Source organism: Hibiscus syriacus, unplaced genomic scaffold (assembly GCF_006381635.1).
Source record: "Hibiscus syriacus cultivar Baekdansim isolate YM2019G1 unplaced genomic scaffold, ASM638163v2 tig00110482_pilon, whole genome shotgun sequence".
In the NCBI taxonomy this organism is placed as follows: Eukaryota; Viridiplantae; Streptophyta; class Magnoliopsida; order Malvales; family Malvaceae; genus Hibiscus; species Hibiscus syriacus.
In genome coordinates this window covers 2719562-2740932 of record NW_024062758.1, presented here as the reverse complement: position 1 = coordinate 2740932, position 21371 = coordinate 2719562, and the positions used below count along the sequence as shown (strand labels likewise).

The window sequence follows — 21371 nt, the reverse complement described above, 5'->3', positions numbered from 1 at the left end:
CAAAGTTCTGGTCATTTGTTTCCATTGTATCATCTACATCAGTCATAATCCCATTCAAATCTTTCACAACAGGATCCTCTAAAGGTTTCTCTCCATGGATTGTAATATTCACCAATTCCATCAATTTGGTCATTTGATCTTTTGAATCATTTTGGAATTTTTTTTGCTTGATCTATCATCTCTTGTTGAGTCTTGATAAGTTGCTCTTGTATTTTCTCAATTCTACCAACCCTTGCTAAAATCTCATTCATGACTATTATCCTTCTTTAGGAAGACCAAGTTTAGCTCCACTTTGATTTCAGAAATTTTGTCATGGAATCCTCTCCAAATTATTCTCATGTTTTCATGATTTAAATGTATGTAAAATAATTTGAAATAAAATGTAATTATGCAAAGATGCAAATGCAAAAATGGAAATATAAATACAAATGTAAAAATGCAAAATGCAAATGCAAATGCAAATGTAAATATGTGAATGTAACAATAAGAATGCAAATTGTGCAATACAAAAGCAAACATAAAAGTATAAATGAAAATGTAAAGATGCAAAATGCAAATGCATGTATGAAAAGGTGTTACTCAAGAGTGATCATCTTAGAACAGATTTCATTGAACACAAAAGTTTTCGTGCATCAAAAAAAAAATTTACATGTAGGGGACAACTTTCAGTCCTAAATTCAACAAAACTTTACATATATGGGATAACTTTCCCTCCTCTTCTCTAAAGCCAAGTTAGTTTCTATTCATGCTCAACAGTTGAATTATCAGTCTGCTTCAATTCCTCGTAAAGTCAGTTTGGTCTATCAGCTTATGGGTCATATTGCTTGTCTGGACTGCGGCTTCTTCCATGACATTCTCTTTTTTCTTCATCTTATGTGTCAATTCTCGGAGTTGCTTGTTTCCCTTGTAAGAGAACCTTTTATATCCAATAAGTTCTTGGATAAGATCTTCATATATGTTGCAGTTCTTTTTCAGTTTGGTAATCCCTGTTATCCATTCTTCTGAAGTGTTTCCTATGCCAAATTTTTGAAAGGCTTGACTGGTCTTTTGGAAATCTTCATGCATGGTTTCCACTTTTGTGCTCAATTTCTTGTTTTGGTCATTCAAGTCCTTCAAATAGCATGCTTGAGCTTCATAAAAACCTCCTCTACTCTGTGTGTCCCGATTGATACTCTTACCGTAGACTGCTTTTGGTATCAATCTGGAAGGATCTTTGTGGAGTACTTTTGGTATTAATATAAAAGGATCTCTGTGTGCATTGCTTGCTTCCACCCTTGGAGTTTCCTCAAGATGTCTTTCCTTGGCCGCGTCATATTTTGTTTGATCATAAAACTTTTTGTCCATTTACGATTTCTTTCCAATTTGATGAACAATCTTTCAAGTCAACACCTTTTGTTTATACCATGATCATGCAATGCAGACAAAAGAAATCAATGGAAACAAGTTTGAGCAAAATAAAAAGGAAAAAGGAAAAAATAAATTGGTTAGTACCAATTAATGGAAAGAAAAAAATTTCTATCTATCAAGGTATAAATCCTAACCTCGTGCTTTCTAGTTCCATGCTTTGTTTGAAAAAATTAACCTAATTGCATGATTTCTAGTTCGCATGCATTTATTCAGGAAAAAGAAAAGAAAATAAAATAAATTAAAAGCTAGAGGTTATTTCTCCTTTGTGTACACCTACGGACAGAGGTTCAGTATAGTCTTAGATCGGGAGAATTTCTAGGGTTTATTATATGCATGGTTTCAGTTCTAGGAGTAAAGGTACTCGAACTATCCTTGTTGATGCCCCCTTGGGCTGTCAAACCCTCAATCCTAGTCCATCACAGACTTAAGCGGATCGAGTTCAATTTGAGGGGACACATTTCTCTATGCCTGACACGAAGTATAAATTCTCACGAAGACATAGAGCATATGAACCCCGAAAGTTACTTGCTAGGTCTGACACGGAGAATAAATTCTCACAAAGACGTCGCTTTCACTCGCACTTAAAAGGGACAAGCTTAATTATAAAGCTTATGTTATGCAATGCATGTGTTGTGTGTGTGGAGAAATATTCAAACCTTTGAAAAACAAATAAAAATGAAATTTAATAATTGAAAATAAAATAAAAACAATTAATAAAGAATAATAAAAATATTATGAAAACCATAAGTAATAAAAATTTTGAAAGAAAAGAATTATAAATTAAATACATATGAATTTTTAATTTCTAATTTATAGAGACAATTTATAATTAATTTTAAAGCTTGATTTCGTCCCCAGCGGAGTCGCCAAGCTGTCGTAACCGGTTTTCGCCCGGGCACGAATTTTTACTAGGCGAAAAAAATGATGTGAATAAATGGTTTTTAAAATATTTTGGGAGTCGTCATCGGCCTTTTGAATCAGGTAGGTCGAATACCTCAAAATTATCTTTTAAAAGAGATTTTAAGAAAACATCAGTTAAAAGATAAACTAGTCTGCGTTTTAACCAAAAATTCGTTCTTTTTAATAATAAAAAGGGATTTGTGGTCGATTACGTTTGGGGAAGGATTAACACCCCCCACAACGCCCAAAATTGGTACTTATTAATTATAAATTGTCTCTATTATTAGAAATTTAAATGTTCAAAGATGTATTTAATTTATAATCATGTTATTTCAATTTTATTATTATAATTTTAAGAAAATCTATTTATATATATATAAATAAGATATTTATTTATTTAGAAATATCAGAAAATGACTTCTAGGTGCTTTAAGACAGCTCTTTTCTTAATATTAAAAAATAAATAAATATTAATAAAACATTTATTTAAAAATAATTAAAAAATAGATTAATATAATTTATAAAAGTAAAATATTTATTTATTTAAAAATATCAGAAAATGGACATTCAGTTGCTTTAAGACTGCCCCTTCTTAATATTGAAAAATAAATAAACATTTTTATTAAAAGTAATTTATAAAATTAAACTTATAAATAGGATTTTAATAGAAAACAAATAAAATAAATAAATATTATATATATATTTATATGACTTAAGATAATAATAATAAAATAATAATGAAAATAAAATACTAATTTAAAAGTATTGAAAAATAAAGTACAATACAAAATATAAATAAAATTGCAATAAAATTAATAAAATAAATTAAAAACTTATAAAATTAAAATATAAATATTGAAATTAAAGATACTAATTCGAAACATTATAAAAGATAGTGATTTAAAGGTGTAATTTATCCTAATTAATTAATTCGGATTAAAATAAAATTTATTAAAATTACAGGGACTAAATGCACTATTTATCCTAAATATATCATTATAGACATATAAGGACTAAAATAAAATAATATAAAATTACGATAATAAATTAATATGTTCATAAATTGATTTCAGTGGCTAAAATAGAAGTTTATAAACTTCGAGTGACTGCACGTATAGTTTACCTCTATGTGAAATTACAGACACACCCCTTCCCAAAACGGCGTCGTTTGGGAAGGGGTATTTATACCCGAATATGGCTGGTCCTACGGGCCATTCTCTCATTTCCTCTTTTCTTCCTTTCTCTCTAAAAACGAGAGAACCATTTCTCTCTCGCTTCTCTCTAGCCTACTCCCACTGGAGGAACGGTGGTCACCAGCCGACCGCCGTGAACCACCATCGACATCCACCATCGACCACCATCCGCGGTGGCCGAAAATTTCAAACCTACCCCAAATCGTCCCTCTTTAAAACCTAAAGTCGAATCTAGCCTTCCTCCCTTCTAAAACCCCCTATTTTACCTTAGATCTAAAATAAACCGAAGTGGTTACCCTCGGTTATTTGGATCTCCGACGATGTTGGAAAGCTCTGATGGTCGAGGTAAGGCTCTCGATTTTTTTCTTTTGGTTTGACACTGTTTGGGAACGTTGCTATTTCCTTTCCCCTTTTTTTGCTATCATCGTCGTTTTGATGTGTTCTCCGTGGCTGTTGGTTGCTCTCTTGCTGTGTTCTTTTCGTTCTTGGTTGCTATCCTCGTCTCTGTCTCTCCCCTTTCTTTTTTTGCAGATGGTTGGTTTTTATAAGCCTCGTTAGTGTCCTCTTCGGACTGGTCCCAAAGAGATGGCCTAGGTGAGTCACCATACCTATGGTGGTGACTCATAGTAGAACTCGACGTGTGGAGGGGCAACTAGTCTTCTGGACGTTTCGGTTGAAGGTGGTGTCGTGGCAGCAGCGTCGGCTGGAAGCAAAGGTAACTAAAGTGGCGCCGCGTGGTTGCCCTAGGGTATCATACCCTAGGGTTTCGTCTAGAACTATCTGGGCCGTTAGATCATAGCTAGATCCAACGACTGTGATTTGATGCTGCTGGAGCTGAGGATGAAAACCCTAGTTGGGTTTTAGGGTTTCCAATGGGCTGGCTCGAGTTTGGGTTGTAAAATGGGCCTCGATTTACTGTTGGGTCTGTAATGTAAAATTATTTATTATTTATTAATAATAAAAATAATAAATAAAATATAATTATAATAAAAATAAAGTTGGACAAAAATTTAATGTCTACACAAATCGGAGCGGCGAAGTGGAAGCGTGGTGAGCCCATAACTCACATGTCCCAAGATTAAAATCTGGCTCTGAGAGCCCTTTTCTTCTTTTTGTTGTATTGGTATTTCTTTATTCCATTCATTGCCATGATGAAATTGTTAAATAAGGTTGTAATGCTTATAAATGCTTAAAAACTAGATAGGGATCTAATCCAACTTAACAAAAGGATGGGTACTAGCCTCACCCTATGAAGCGATTTTCTGCAATTCTTGAAACATCAGATGGTACATTAGGAGAGGTGAATGGTGACATTTTCCAGAAAATTAAAGTTCTCTGATTTTGTTCTTCACTCCTACCTCTTTTTTATTTTCTTTATTACCTCTTCATTTCCAATATTTTCATTATTTGCAGTATTTTACAACAAACCTATTGTTAGTGAAAGATTTATAGTTTGAACGAACGAACGAACAAAATTTGTTAGGAGGGATGGGATTTTTTGCTTGCTAATGAATCAAAAGCCATTTGGATATGAATTCTGGGAATATTCTCCTAAAAACACACTAATTTTGACATAAAAATTTTGGTGGGATGTTACAGATTTAGGAACTTTACAGTTCGGTTGTTCTTCAATCTTCAAGCACATATCGGTTACGTCTAGTACCAAATGCTAGTCTCTGCATCATAAGGGAAGCCAAAAGCACATAAGTGAAAAAATTTCTACTTCAAGACAGCAGTGGTTAGAATATTTGATGCCAACAAGTTCGGAAATCATGACAGATAAGAGAAATTGCTTCGTTTCTTAACTGAAAATATCTGGGAGTACGCTTTCAAACCAGTGAGGAACCGGATATAAGTTGGCTTCCACGATCCACTTGCCGGGATCGACCTGATGTTCGGCACAAGGTAGTCCGCAACCTGTGCCCAAGACCAAATTCCCCAAAAACACAACAATACATAAAGGCAATACATGAAAAAGAAAGAACAAAATTGACGAAAATGAGCATAGAAGGCTGTAGTCTAACTTCTTACCAAAGTAAACCAAGGTATGTTTCATCTTATGTTACTCGGCCTTAGATAGGAATGTCAAATACGGGCATCTTAACTTTATTCTTGTAAAAAAAAATTTACTTTTGTGAAATTTATCATACTTGGAATCTTATTATAGCCGAGGCATTCATGTTTAGACAGAGACTTCAACCCCAATTTTTTTCTCTAATGTGATTGAATTTAATATCCGACATGTCAGAAGACTCAGAACTAAAAAGAAATAAAATAAAGAACCATAAATTGAACTTGTAGATCCCTACCCTAAATCTTACCACTTCAGCTGGTTCTGCTAAAACATTGATGAAAAACTTGGCCTGAAAATGACAAAATATTAGAGAACTTTTATAAACTTTACTAACAAAAGAAGCATATGAAGCATAGTCGACCTGCTTTGTGGTTGCACCAGACATTAGAAGATCGGTTGTCACCATTCCCGGCTGAAAGGTAAAAGAGAAACATATGACAATATGAAAAAAGTTGAGAAATCTAACAGATATAGATAACATCTAGTCGAGTCAATTAGACATTTTATCAACCAAATTTGATTATAAATTTTACCGAATCAAATCGAGCAAAAAGAAATTTTATTAGAGTTGTATAAATCTATTGGAGTTGAAATAAATATCTAATTATATTTAAGTATGACAGTATGTGTTCACTATGGATATGTTCCATTATTTCCTTTTCAGGATTTTCATGAATTTGAAGGATCCAAGGAGGATCATATCCTCGAACTCATGTTTGGATATGTGTTGGTCAGAGTGTCGAACAAAGATACTTCAAGAAAAATAATGTCGGAGCAACATAGTGTATCCTTCTTTTCTTTTCCGACGTCTCACTTTTGGAACCCTAAAAACAAGGTCTGTAAATTTTCATTTCTAAAACTTGCAACACAAACAAATTGAAAGGGACAGTAGCAAAAACACATGGACTTACGCACTGTAACTCAAAACACCAAGTTATAGAATAAAGCTTAAAACTATTCTGTACGTTCCTATTCACCTCAGCACCTTTTCACTCAAGGCACACAATTTACCAAACAGTTGATAGAGGTGTGCATTCTTCTGTCCCCCTTCAAGCAGGGGGTAAGCCAGCAAATTTGTTTTGGTGGCCTAGATAAATTATCAAATTTTGAGGGCAAACAGTTGATAGAGGTGTGCATTCTTCTGTCCCCCTTCAAGCAGGGGGTAAGCCAGCAAATTTGTTTTGGTGGCCTAGATAAATTATCAAATTTTGAGGGGGGGCAAAGCTAAAACGTTTTTGTGTTAAGAAGGATTAATGATAGAGGTGTGCATTCTTCTGTCCCCCTTCAAGCAGGGGGTAAGCCAGCAAATTTGTTTTGGTGGCCTAGATAAATTATCAAATTTTGAGGGGGGGCAAAGCTAAAACGTTTTTGTGTTAAGAAGGATTAAATTGAATTATTAATTTTTAACATTAGCTAAAAGGGTTTAATTGCATTATTTATATTTGGGAGGGACTAATTAAACGTTTCTGAAAGAATGAGAGAGAAAAACGTAGAGAGGGAGAGTCTCAAAGGAAAGTCAGTCTCCGATGAGAACTGGACGTTGTTTATCGACAATCTTAGTAGGAGGGTGTCCCGACGTACATTAAGGGAAATTTTCATGGTCCATGGTCTTATTGAGAGAGTTTTCATTCCCAAAGTCATTAGGAATCCAAAATACAAATTTTCAACTTTTGCCTTTGTTCAGTTTAAGAGTGAGGATGGTTTGAAGAGGGCAGTCGAGGTCTTAAATGGTGTTCTGATAGACGGGAGAAAGATTTCAGTTGGTCCTGCAAGATACAAGGGAGCTTCTTCCTGGTTTGAGGGAAAGAATATTGCTTCAAAGAAGGTCCTCAGTTAGAATATTGTTGGAACATCCAATTCCAATCAGGCGAAAGTTTTAAACAATTGTTTTAGGGATATTAAGTCTCACAAAGATGCTTTGTTGTCAAACAGAAGTGCAATGGGGAACAAGGCGAATTCATCCGATGATATTCATAGGGGAAAAGTGAAGAAAAATATTCTGGAAATGCATATTCCTTCCGAAAGCTCAAATTGGGTTAAAAGGTCATTAACGGGGATTATTAAACATTCATTTCAGATTGAGTCAGTTAAGAAGGCGTTACTTAAAGATGGTTTTGAAGTCCAAATTACCAGATGGGGACATGTGTGGAATTCTTGTGTTATTGTCTTTAATTCATCGGAAGAGATGAGGGATACTTGGTTGAAGAGGAAAGAAGAACTAGAGTTATGGTTTGATCGATTAGCACCTTTGTTGAATGATGAGGGTGTCCCAATGGCCTTCTGTTTGGTGGAATTAGTGGGGGTTCCTCTGTTAGGCTGGAATGATCAGTTCTTCGAACAAATAGTAGGGAGATGGGGGATAGTTGTTGACATTCATGATGCCACTAGGAAAAAAGACTTCACAACGGCGCAAATTTTATTAAAGATGGAAAGTTGTTTTGATGTTCCGGAGGAGATCTTTCTTGGTTCCTATGGAAGATCATTTAAAGTGTGCATCAAGGTGGGATCGGCGTGCCACTCTTCAAGTTCTTTTTTTGGCAGCTCTCCAGTGGAAGATTACGGTGGGGGACAGTTTGGAGAGAAGTTCACTGTAGAGGAAGAATTCAAATTGATGTCAGAAAGTGGGAAAGATAAAGATGGTTCAGCAGACGACTTTCGGCAAAAAGTTGACAACTGGTTTGACAATGGAGGTTTTTTTTATTCTGGGGGAGTTGGTGGGGAAAAGCATCCCCCAAGACTTTCTTTAGATAGGAATGACATTAATGGTAGACTGTCAGAAAGTCAAAGTATTGGGAGTATAAAAGTTGGTGATTATGCCGGCTTAGGAATCAGAAATTCAAAAATTTTCTGGTTATGGATCACAGGCCCAATCAGATAATGAGGGACATTCTGGGCTTGTTGTCTCAAAAATAATTCCAGCTGGTCCAGCAATTAATATAGACAAGTTTGGCAGCATGATCCACAAGCACAAAAATGTTAACTCTGGAAATTCTAATGAAGAGGGGAATGAGTCAGTTTCAGAGAAGTGTCTTCAGGCTGGATTAGGACAAATTGGACAACAGTTAATGTTGTTAGATCCAAGTATTAATATGGCAGAAAGCTTTTCAAGGGGGAGATCACGGTACAGAAATAAAAGATCGTTGTCTTCAAAAAGTGTTCCGTTAGAGAGAAGAAAAACAAGCAGCTATAAGAGGGTTTATACAAGTTCTAGAGACGGGAAATTCTGGCATGGGAGTGTTTTGAATGTTATGCCTGAAAGAGAGGAGGAATTAACCTGTAAGGAAGGGAAGTTTCAGTCCTCAAAAGCCGCTCAACAGATAGTGGATGTGGAAGTTGCACGAGAGTTGTCAGAAGGAGATAGTACTAGATTCATTTCGGGCTTTGACATCAGAAGAGCTAAAAGACACTTGTTAAGGGAAGCTTTGGAACAGGTGTCCATCTCAACAGTTTCTTCTTCAGCTTTTTCGAATATAATGGAGGAAGCCCTAGCACCTTGGGGAAATTAGCAAGCTATTGAGGGTGTCCTTTAAGCAAGGGAATGAGGCTTTTCTGAATAAGATTATCAGCTTGGAGAAAGCTTTGAATATGGTCAATCAAGGTGATCTTGATGCGGGTTTAGATTGTTGACTATTTAATGATGAAGATTAATTTTATCATTGTCTCATGGAATGTTAGAGGTTTGAGGAGAAAAGAAAAGCAGAGGGTTGTTCAGAGGTTAATTGATAGAAATCACCCACAGTTTCTTTGGTTGCAAGAAACGAAAATGGAGAAGATTCCTAGATCTTTTCTTAGAAGAAAGGGGTTAAGTAATTTTAAAGGTGTTATTGAATCTCCATTGGTTGGCTCATCAGGGGGTTTAATGAGTTGTTGGGATGATAAAATTTTCGAATTGGAAAATCAGTTTATTTATAGAAGATTCATTGTTTTATCAGGAAAATTTCATGTCAATAATTTCAGTTGTATTTTCATCAATGTTTATGGCCCTTCAGTAGAGGAGAAAGATAGTCTTTTTTGAAGAGTTGAGAATGTTCATAGATGGTCAGAGTGCTCCTATTTGTGTAGGGGGGGACTTTAATGTATACCTACATGAAGAAGAGAAGATCGGAAGAACTCAGAACAAGAATTCAATGAGGATTTTCAATATTTTTATGCTGCAAACAGGCTTAATTGATCTACCCTTAAATGGAGGAAGGTTTACTTGGTGCAATAATCAAGATACCTCTACTTATGTTAGATTGGACCGGTTTTTGGTTGATGGTCAATTTCTTGCTGCATTTCCTGATATGGTGCAAACCTTACTGCCTAGATCTCTTTCAGACCATAATGCTCTACTGCTGGAAAATGGAGGTGTTAATTGGGGTAAAAAACCTTTTAAACTTTTAACTTATCTCATGGAAGAAGTTGGGTTTGAGGATTTGGTCAGATCTTCAATTCAAGAAAGGAAGAATCATCAGAGGAAGGCTGGAATTTATAGTATTCTGAGAAATACAAAAACTGCTATCAAGAATTGGGCAGGCAGGAGGGATCAATTTCCAGGGGCTCGTATTTCAGACTTAGAATCAAGGATCCACAAGCTAGAATTGGATATCCAACAGGTGCAGGATGGTGTTAACAGTGAGATAGCAGCAGAGTTAATTTCAGCAAAAACAAAATTGTGGAGACTATATAAAATAGAGGAGCAAATCTGGTTCCAAAATTCCAAGTCAAAATGGATAGAAGATGGAGATAGAAATACAAAATTTTTCCATAATTGTGCTTCTATTAGGAAGAGGAGGAATGCTTTGAATATCGGGGGTAATGTTATTCAAGAACCGTCTATCATTAAGACCACTATTAGAGACCACTTCTTTAAGATTTTCAATGAGCATTCGACTTTAGAGGTGGAAGAGATAAGGTTGAATTTTCCTAGTATTTCATTTGAGCATAATCTATGTTTAGAGAAGGAATTTACAGAGGAGGAAGTCTGGGAAACTATAAATTCTTGTGATAGTAATAAAACGTCGGGACCGGATGGTTTAAATATGGACTTCTTCAAAAGGTTTTGGCATGTCCTCAAGGTAGATATTATGAAGTTTTTTCATGATTTTTATTTGGGGAAAGATTGGGAACATGGGGTTAATCATACCTTTATCACTCTCATTCCAAAGGTCTCTAACATTGGCGATCTAGATGACTTTAGGCCAATTAGCCTAGTTGGTGGGTTGTATAAGATCATCTCTAAGTGTTTGTCGAGGAGATTGAGGGGTTGCATTTCATACATCATTAGTCCAACTCAGTTTGCCTTCATACCAGGTCGACATATTCTGGACTGTTCTTTAATTGCTAATGAAGGAGTTGATTATTGGAGAAAAAATGGACTCAAGGGCTGTGTATTCAAGGTTGATTTCAAGAAAGCTTACGATTCTGTTGAGTGGTCTATTTTATTTAAAATAATGGAGAAAATGGGCTTTAGTTCCAAATGGAGGGGCTGGATTAAGCAGTGTAACCACAGCTTCTGTTTCGGTTCTTGTAAATGGAGTTCCTTCCGAGGAATTCTCAATGACTAAAGGTCTTCGACAGGGTTGTTCACTGTCTCCTTTGTTGTTTAACTTAGTAGGAGAGCTACTTAATTTACTGATTCGAAGGGCTGTGTCACGGGGTTTATTTTCTGGAATGGTGATTGGCAGGGAACAGGGGTCTGTAAATGTGTCCCATTTACAGTTTGCTGATGATTTGATTATATTTTCTGGTGCTTCGAAAATGCAAATTCAGAATGTCAAAAGGGTGCTTCGAGTTTTTCAAGTGGTTTCTAGTTTACAGTTGAATTTGAAGAAGAGTAAATTGTTTGGTGTTAATGTTAATGAGGAACTGCTGGAATGGGCTACTACTATTGGATGTTCAATTGGCAGATTTCCTTCTGAATATCTAGGGCTTCCCTTGGTGCTACTAGAAATTCTGCAGCTATTTGGGAACCCGCCATTAATAATTTTTTTAACAAGCTAATCGGGTGGAAGGCAGCCTCTCTTTCTTTAGCAGGGAGACAAGTGTTGATTAAGGCGGTTCTTTGTTCGCTTCCTACATATTATCTTTCCATATTTAAAATTCCAGCTTCGGTTCTTAAAACCCTTAACTCTATTATGTCCAATTTCCTATGGGGAGGGGGAAATGACATTAAAAAAATTCACTGGGTTAGCTAGTCCAATGTTAACAAGCCGAAGAGTGAAGGGGGCTTAGGAGTTCTTAATCTAAACTTGATGAATAGAGCGCTTTTGGGGAAATGGACTTGGAGGCTTGCCAATGATAGGGATTCAGTTTGGAGGGAAGTTGTTTGTGCCAAATATAGACTGGATTCTTCAGTTTTAATTCTTGACAGTAAGATTCCAACTAAGGTATCCTGGATTTGGAGATCAGTGCTAAATAATTATTTTAAAGAAGACTTCTTTGGCAATAAATTTAGAAGCATGTGTAGTTTTCATGTTGGTGATGGTAAAACTATTCGGTTTTGGCAAGATATTTGGGCTTTGGATCATCCACTTTATGTCAGTTTCCCAAGACTATTTTCTATTTCCATAAATAAGTTTGGGAAATTATCTGAATTTGGGGAGTATATCTCTTTCGTTTGGACTTGGGATGTGAAGTTTAGAAGAAATCTTCATGACTGGGAACTTGAACAGTGGTCTAACTTGTTGGCTATCATTACAAATTTTACACTCTCATCGGAATTTCTGATTGTTTGATTTGGAAAGGTACAAGGGATGGGGGTTTTACTGTTAGATCAGTTGTTAATCTATGTTCATCGGAGACTTTGGGATCGGAGGTCTTTTTCTGGAAGAAGATTATTTGGAGAGGTTTACTGCCTCCAAGAGTAGAGTGTTTTCTTTGGCAGATCGCTCATGGGAAGCTAGCTATTAGGACTGAACTTGTCAAAAGAGGTGTTCAAGGAATTGAAGATGTGTTGTGTCCCTTATGCAAGATGTCGGATGAGTCTCCCTCTCATTTGTTTTTCTCTTGTCCGGTGATGTGGTATCTTTGGAATAAGTTTTTAAATTTTTGGAGGATTTGTTCTGTTTTACCAGCGGATGCTAAAAGCTTCTTTCTAGCTTGCGATGGTTTGAAGTCCAACTCTTCGATTTGGCCTTTTATTCCAGGGGTCGTTCTTTGGACCACTTGGAAAATGAGGAATTTTGTGGTGTTTGAAGGGGGAATGTTTGATAAGGCATAATACTTCTTTTTAGCAAGGTTTAGGCTTGCTTCTTGGTTTTTAGCAAAGTATAAAGAAGTGTCTATTCCTAAGAACTCACTCATTGCCAATCCTACTCTAGGGGACTTAATTTCTCTCCGCTCTAATCAGATTGCACCTAGTTTACCTTGGTCTCCTCGTCCAATGAGTTTTGTTAAATTAAATGTTGATGCTGCCACTACAAGGGATTGAAAGAAAAGCGGGTTAGGAGGAGTTTTAAAAGATTCCTCAGGTTCTACTGTAGGCTATTTCAAGGAACCTACTGGTTCGGGACCTCCTACGTTGATGGAGTTAAAGGCTATTCTTATGGGGTTGTCTTTCTTTGCAAATTATCGACAGAGGATCAAGGACCGTGTGACAGTAAGGTGGCTGTGGATTGGATTAAGGGGGTTGAATTATGTCCTGTTGTGTATGCCTTCTTGATTAAAGATATTGTTCATAGGCTTAATGCCTTTGAAGGTGTTGTTAGATGGGTTAATAGGACAGTCAATTTAGAGGCTGATGCCTTAGCTAAAGAAGGCATAGGCCGAGTTAGTAAAGTTGTTGATAGTTGTCTAGGGTTGTTTCTTGGTTTTCTGTGTTTTGTAAGGGAATTACTATTGTTGTTTTCGTTGTAATTTATTATGATGAATAATATATAGGCACTCTTTTCTCCCTTCCGCTGATTAAGGAGCTTCCCTACAAGATTCATTAATCAAGAAGGGGGTTTTTAACGAGGCCTAGCATTCTTATCAAAAAAAAATATTTGGGAGGGACTAAAGGTATAATTTTACCATTTTGTCAAGGGGCCAAGGCACCACCTGGTAACTTCACAATAACTACGTAGCATAAGCTAAGAAATAAATCAATGGTTTTTTTCCAATCCTTTGCCTCGTGAACCTTAAAATCTGTCTTGGGACTATCCAAAACTTCTAAATGTAATCATCGGATGAGTGCCGTTGATATAATATTTTGCTCCAAGTCAGTTCCAGTGGTATCCTATTGAAAGGAAAGGTTAATCAGCCTCCTATGCTTTTCGTATTATTTCTGATTACTTGCATACCAAGGACCTGAAACTATGGGTGATATTTGACTAAGGTCCTTCTGACTGAAAGAGATTTATGAGAGAGACTATGTCTAAAATGGTTAGGCATATATCGAAATATAAATTTAGAAATACTAGTTTGTGTAAAAAAAAATCTATAATGTTTAGCTTCTTTGGTATTCTGTTTTACGTATTTTTCTTTGTGTAATTCTAACTTATATAGAGTAAAACCTGCATGTAACTAATATGAAAGCAAGAAATTTAGCCTAAAGCACATATGTATCATGCAAATTTAAGATCGAAGACAGGATAAGAATATAGGAGAAATATACAAGCATTATCAAAATAGAAATTAGATGATTGTTTAATGTCAAACGTACCGATAGATTATGTACTACGACATTTTTAACATCTTGCATCTTCAGTTCAGCCTGTGAACAGATTAAAAAACCCAACATTACAAATTAACTTCTATAAGAAATGTCCTTACCAAAGAAGATAAATAAACATTAGTCATTGAGAACATTGTTTACATGAGTTGATTTGACTGATCACATATAAACATTACAAGGAAAAACAAAAGAACAATAATCTGTTGACAAGATTCAATATCACACACGCGTGCGTTTATGTACACTCAAATGGAGCATACAATACCTACCATGCTCATTCTTTCAGAAACTAAACTATTCCTCTTTGAAATATCAGAAGAGATCAACTTGAGAAAATCCAAACTTTACTATACAGCCAATCGATTTTGAGGAAAAAGGTGTAAGGAATTTTTTCCATCAATGACATTATGTCAGCTCATTGCTCATTTTTCTGCCAGCCTCTACAATAACAAGTACACATGGCATATGATTTGTCATTCTCCTACATGCATAAAAGACAACCTGGATCCCACTTTATTCCTATGTCTAGAATTCTACTGCATGCATGCATAATAAGTGCATGAAAATGCCCTCACATATTAAAGCCACTTTGCCAACGACGATGATGTACTTTGAGCCTCTTCAAAATAACTTATCAAAGGAAGACTCACTCAACTTAAGGCACTTTAGTTAACTATCATAGTCAAACTATCCCATCCACATGACAATAAGCTTTTTTTACCCCATTAGAAAATATGCCATTAAAAATAAAAGGAAGCTCAAGATGTTTCAAGAAGGAAAAATAGATAAAGTGATACTCAATTGTCATCATGAATGAAAGAAAACAATTGAATTAGTTTCCTCACAAGGCACTTCGCAAGACAAGTAGAACATGTACCTGCAGCGATTTTGTAAAATGCACCACGCTACGTTTGGTTGCACCATATGCAGCAAACCTGTGGAAAAAGAAGATGGATAATCAAACAAGGAAAAGAAGGAATTACATTATGAAAAAGTAATGCATTTGCATGGGAGGATGGAAGCTAAGATAGTTAATAAATCCTTCACGAAACAAGCCATACTCGAAAAACAGTATCACTTAAATGAAGAATAAAAATTCAACACGACCCTGCTGTGAAGTAGTGATAAAGCAAGATATAGGCAAAGAGAAGACATTACTTATGGCATTTGGAAAGTATAGTGCATGGTCAGATAATTTAAAATTGTCAAGAAAACTGGGTAGGATTACTAGATGATGAGAAGCTGAGACAACATTATGGTAAGGCACAATGCAAGATATAGAGATATTCACTTAAACAACCCACTATTTCTGGCCTACAGCACACAGTAATTAAGTAAAAGAGGAAAACCTAGGGGTTGGTCTTCCATCTGAACCAGCTCCATCAATGTTGAAAATATGACCACCTCGAGACTGTTGCAACATCATCTTGATGGCCTGAGAGACAACTATGCATCATAACAGAACTAAAAAAGTGTCAAGCAAGAAAAAATATACTATTTTGTTTTTACCTCTCGACAACAAATCATCAACCCAAGGGTGTTTGTAGAAACAACTTCACTGCATAATGACAACCCAACTTATAAATCATTGAAAAAGCATTCCGACACCAGGGCCAAGACAAAAAAAAGAAAGAAAGAAAAAACCGTATATGTATACTCACATGAGATCTTCATCTGATGCTTCTGCCAGTGGTTTATAACTATATGCATTGGATCCTGCATTATTAATCTGCATCATTCTCAACATAGAGTAAGATTATAATATCGAAAGAGAAACATATAAAGCTTTGTACAAAAAGGAAAATAAAATATCATAATCAAAAGGAAGACGAATCTAAAAGAGAGAATTCATTTTAAGGGTTGATAAAGACATGTGTCACAGAAGCATGTGCCATGATATAAAACCCCAGAGTTGAAGTCTGTAGCGGCAACCATTGATGTTGGGTAAAAGTCCAAATGGAAAGTGTACAGAAAGCACACCTTTTGCTCTTAAAAATATAATTTTTCATTACCTCAAACTATGACAGAGGGCTCTATGGTTTAAACCAAACAATTATTTGCACGTTTAAGACATTGTTGTTCATTCACAAGTCTGTTTCAAATGGCAGCAGAAACTAAAAGAACCCATCATCAAGTTTCCAAATAAAAAACTGAACCATAAAAAATACAAGTAGAGGGACCAAGATTAGACATAAATACCCATATGTCAATGTATCCCAGGTTCTTTTGAGCGAATAAAACTAAATTCTTCACATCCTCTGCCACTCTAACGTCACACTGAGTACCCTGTGAACCAGATTTGTTCAAAGCAGCATTAAGCTTAAATTGGAGAAAATATCCGTTTGAAAAATGAAGTTGAAAATACATAAGAAGAATTGGGAAGCCATAAAAACAAGTCATAGCAGATGTACCCACACACGTTCCCCATATTCTTCTCTAAGGCTCTTAACAGCGGATTCCACCCGTTCGGCTGTCCAAATATTAATTTAAGTGTAAAACTACTTTAATGGCGGAAAGATAGTGAAAAAAATATGACCCAAGAATAGAAAATATTCAACTGGAATACTATTAAACAGACATTTAAAAGATCAAGAGGGGAAGACAGAATATTACAGGTCAGAAAGCAATTATATTAGTAGTCGGCCACCGGAAGATGAGGCCTGCTGCAATATGTTCATGGCAAAATAACACATGACAAAAATCTCAATTCTCCTACCATGTTACTCAGACTTGAGTGTAAGCATCTCATTCGAGTATGTGTTCAACATATGTATATATTTGGAGAAACAATGTCATATCCCTGTACCCGTCTCCGATATAGATTTAAGTTTAACAAGGTGTTGAACATGTGTACATCAAACAGTACCAAAACAAAATGAAGGATGGAAGTACCAAATCTCTCTGATACCCTTTCATTTGATATCTTCAAGGTAATAATTTTTTCACAACGTTTAACACATGAAATAAAAAGTAGACAACTTTTAGCAAGTTAAATAATACGTAAAATATGTTGCAAATGCAGCACAAGAGCATTTTAGTGATAAGAATTGAGAAAAGAAGTAGAAATGTTACCAGATCTCGAACAAATTATGACATTGTCACCAGCTATCAGAAGGTTTTTCGCCAAGGCGTACCCTATTCCTGAAATCAATAAATTCGTTCATAGCTTTTCTAAAGAAAAAGGTTAGGCAAATCGTATAAATTCGTCTACTTTGGCTTATTTAAAGCTGTCTCTACAAATTATCTTCAACCTAAGTTTCTTCCAATCAAGAAAATCCAGGTCCTATCCACACAGCACACATAAAAAGAATAAGAGAGACGGAAAAAGAAGAAACCTTTGCTTGAGCCAGTTATGAGAACATTGTAAGGAGGAACCATGGGTTGTGTTTTTCCATTGATGGAAGCTTGAGCTTTTACTAGCAGTGGAGAATTGGAGGAGATGTGGTTCTTTTGAAGTGAAACATTATCTGTAAGGCTGTAAGATTGAAAATGGGAGGGTTTGGAGATGGGAGAGAAGATGATTGGATGAGCCCTTGAAGACCAAAAATCAGTGAAGAATTTGGCAGTAGAAGCAGTGGCCATGGATGATTGAGTGAGTTTCGATGTTTGATTGATTAGCTCCAACGCGTAGTGCCTATACGAGGCGTTTTCTCCGAAATATCACTTATATCTTATAATATTTTCTACTAGGCATGTTTTAGACTTATTTTTTTAATCTATCACCTTTTACAGTAAGGCGTATTCTCTGTAACGTGTTTTACGTTGATATGGTATCATATGGAATAAGGCACGCTCATTGTAACGTATTTTACGCTGATCTGACATTACGTGGGTATAACACGAGGCAGGCAGGGGTCGCGCTTTACCTTTAATGCTGACTCGTGTTAGAAAGGTGCGTCCCCTGCGACACGCCTTAGGTTTAATTACCCCTACCCGACCGTTCACACCCCACCCCCTCCCCTCCCCTCCCCTCCCCTCCCCTCCCCTCCCTACAATACCTTCATTCTCAATCACTTTCATCACACCAAATCCTCTCAACTTCTCTCAAATACTCTTATATTATATTTTAACTGTTTAAGGTATATTTTATTATATTTAATATTTTGTTTTTAATTTGTTTAAGTATTTAAAATTTTTAATATTTTATTTAATTAATTTTTTTTACAGATATAAAATGGAAGGAGGTCTACTTCGCTTGGATGGAAATCATATATCGCGTCATTTTGTTGATACGGTAACATTTTAACGTTTTAATATAATTTAAATTATTAGTAATAATTTATTTTATTTATTTAATGCATGATTATTAGTTTAAAAATTAATTTTTGTAATTATTTAATTTTAGGAGAGAGGTCGTGTATTAGATCATTTTATTAGGAACCTTAAGTTAGTGATATCTAGCCGTATCTTGTCGTATTTAGTAGATGCTGGATTCGGTCACATAGGTAGATATGAGGGTCACTGTAAGATAGAACAAGACCTTATTTCTGTCTTAGTGGAGCGGTAGAGGTCGGAGACCCACACATTCCATCTTTCGTGCGGAGAGTGCACGATTACACTTGAGGATGTTTCTATACACCTGGGGCTTACGGTGGATGGAGATGTGATATCGGGGATGGCGCACGGTTCATGGACTGCTTTTTACCGGGACTATCTAGGACGTGTCCCGAAAAGTTTTAACGGTGGTTGGATACCATTAAATTTGTTAGATGCCAATTTTCGGGAGTTGAGCGAGGACGCCTCTGATGATAAAGTTAAAATGTATGCACGGGCATGCATACTGCAGCTGATAGGAGGGTTGCTGATGCCGAACAAATCGCGCAACCAAGTTCACTGTATGTGATTGCGACATCTTGGCGACTTTCGTCTGGCCGGATCACTCATGGGGCTCGGCAGTTTTGGCTTTCCTGTACAGAGAGATGTGCCGAGCCACTAACTACAAGAAAAATGCTATCTGCGGATGTCTCCTGCTACTGCAGCCTTGGGCATGGTATCGTTTGCCCTTTTTATGTCCCGTTGTCAAGAACTCATTCGTATTTCCGCTACTATTGAGGTAATTATAAAATTGATTTCGTATATTAATCATTTTATACAGTGTATAATAAATTTTATTTTCCTTAAATAGGTGGTCTACTGATAGGAAAAATTATCAGGAGCTACATGATGATTTAGAAAAAATTAGGGTGTTAATCGATCAGAAGGCTGGCACACAGGTATGCATTTTAATGTTTAAAAATCGATTTTAGATTATAGTTGTATAATTAGATTATTATTTTGATAAAAATTATATATATTTGTTTTAGTTTGAATGAGTGTCATATTCTAATGATGATGTGAGGATGGTGATCTTACCTGAGTTGAGGGGCCCATTAGATGTTTGGATGGCGATGGTCCCTTTGATCTGTTATGCGATCATCGAGTGGCACTCCACTGATCATGTGCTTCGGCAATTTGGTTGTTTTCAACCAATTCCAGAAGCACCTCGCAATATGGACGAGTTGCATAGCACAGATAGACGCGGCAAGACCGATACAGATTGGCTGGTGAGGCATCATAAGTGGGTCGTGCTGTGTAAGGATCGACATCGGCGCCTTCCCCATAGAGATCCCATTTTTATTGACCTCTTGATGGTTGTTGAGGGTTATTATGAGTGGTTCAACAGTAACGGGAAACCGTTTATGCTTTCCGAGGATGCACGAGGACAGACCTTTCAGCGACGTCGACAGAGACGTTCACCGACACAGCACCATCGTCCCCCGACTCGTGGACAGAGAGCATGTGTTTCCGGTTCATCCTCAGCTGCACCAGCAGGACATTCACAGTAGCCACTGTCTATAGCGACTTACATACCACATCCATATGTGATGTCGCCACCGTTCCTTACTCAGACGACGACGACAACGACGATGGTGATGATGATGACAGCGAGGAGTCACAACCACTGATACGAAGAAATGCTCTTCAAGACCGACAGCCACCGCCCTGCGGAACACATTCGCGTCGTAGGCATCGATAGATTTTGTTTTTATTATATTTGTATTTAGTTGTTTTTTGGACTTTTTTATTGTAATTTTTTTTTATTTATCATTTAATACTTACTTTATTTCATTAACTTTGTTGATTTATTTTAATTATTTTGTTAAATTTGTGGACTTTTGTTAATGTTTGGTTAATTTTGTTTATTACCATTTAATATCAATTATTGTAATTTGTTTATCATTTACCATTTAATACTTATTGCAAGTTTGTTGTATTTAAAATTATATTCAAATACCAAATTGTTATTGTTTTGATAAAATTTAATAATTGTGTTTGATAACTTTCTTCAGTTTGTCACTTATTGTAAGATCTAATGACATTAACTTGAAGTAAATGCAAATTAAAGTACATGAATTCTTATTTGATAAACAACTACATCAGTTCCTCATCAATTGTTACTTGATGACAGTAGAAGTGGACATGTTTTTCTAGTGTGTCTTGGGTTTCTACAATGCCCACATCTTCTGTCTTGTCTAGATCTTTCTCGAATATCCATATCATAATGAATTTGATTGGATTTTGGACGACCACGCTCCCTCGATAAAGTTGGATTTGGTACAATCGGAAGCCAATCATGAACCTCATCAGGATCTTTGTCATTCCTTATAGGGGGAACTCAAATTCGTATACCTTAAAAACTTCAGATAGTAGGTATACGGGATCCACAAAACAGTTATAGTCTTGACAAGTATGCTAGCAAGCTGTTATCACATGAGAGCATTGATACTTCAGAGCTTGAAAAAACCTGCAGTCGCACATTCTGTCCCGTAGATTTACTCTTAACGACACAGCTTCAATCCCTTGAAGAGGTCGCGACAACTCTGTGATACGAAACATTTCATGTCTTCTAGAGAAGCTTGTTACATACATTCCATTTGATGCAACAATTTTTTTTGTAGATCTGCAACTAATCTAGGGTGATAGACATGACCGCCTTGTATCCAGGTTTGAGCTTGTCCCCCGAGCTTCGCAAAAAGCGCCCCCAAACAAAAATATGTAGTTTTTACCAAAGTTGCTACAGGTAAGTGACGTACACCCTTTAAGGTTGAATTGATTGCCTCAACCAAGTTGGTTGTCATATATCCATATCGATATCCACCATCATATGCGTTCGTCCACATTT

The 21371-nt window shown here is 36.1% G+C and overlaps 1 protein-coding gene across 1 annotated transcript; it reads right to left on the bottom strand.

Annotated features, from left to right (window-relative positions):
* Window positions 1-4999: 4999 nt before the first annotated feature.
* LOC120129006 (chlorophyll(ide) b reductase NOL, chloroplastic-like) lies at window positions 5000-17829 on the bottom strand. The gene is made up of 13 exons (XM_039146609.1): window positions 17545-17829; window positions 17282-17350; window positions 16621-16679; window positions 16409-16495; window positions 15871-15938; window positions 15719-15767; window positions 15559-15644; window positions 15087-15144; window positions 14198-14248; window positions 5936-5986; window positions 5822-5863; window positions 5307-5417; window positions 5000-5176 (listed from the first exon to the last, which is right to left on the bottom strand). Exons 1-13 carry the CDS (start codon window positions 17789-17791, stop codon window positions 5129-5131), a joined length of 1026 nt encoding a protein of 341 aa, XP_039002540.1. The 5' UTR covers window positions 17792-17829; the 3' UTR covers window positions 5000-5128.
* Window positions 17830-21371: the final 3542 nt, after the last annotated feature.

What these genes read in the sequence shown, in the direction of transcription:
- LOC120129006 (XM_039146609.1), bottom strand. Translation starts at nt 17,791, where the DNA reads ATGGCCACTGCTTCTACTGCCAAATTCTTCACTGATTTTTGGTCTTCA. An exon ending in CATAATTTGTTCGAGATCTG is followed by an intron (nt 16,680 to 17,281) that starts GTAACATTTCTA and finishes ATATTTGGACAG; the next exon opens with CCGAACGGGTGGAATCCGCT. An exon ending in CTGGTGCAACCACAAAGCAG is followed by an intron (nt 5,864 to 5,935) that starts GTCGACTATGCT and finishes TGTCATTTTCAG; the next exon opens with GCCAAGTTTTTCATCAATGT.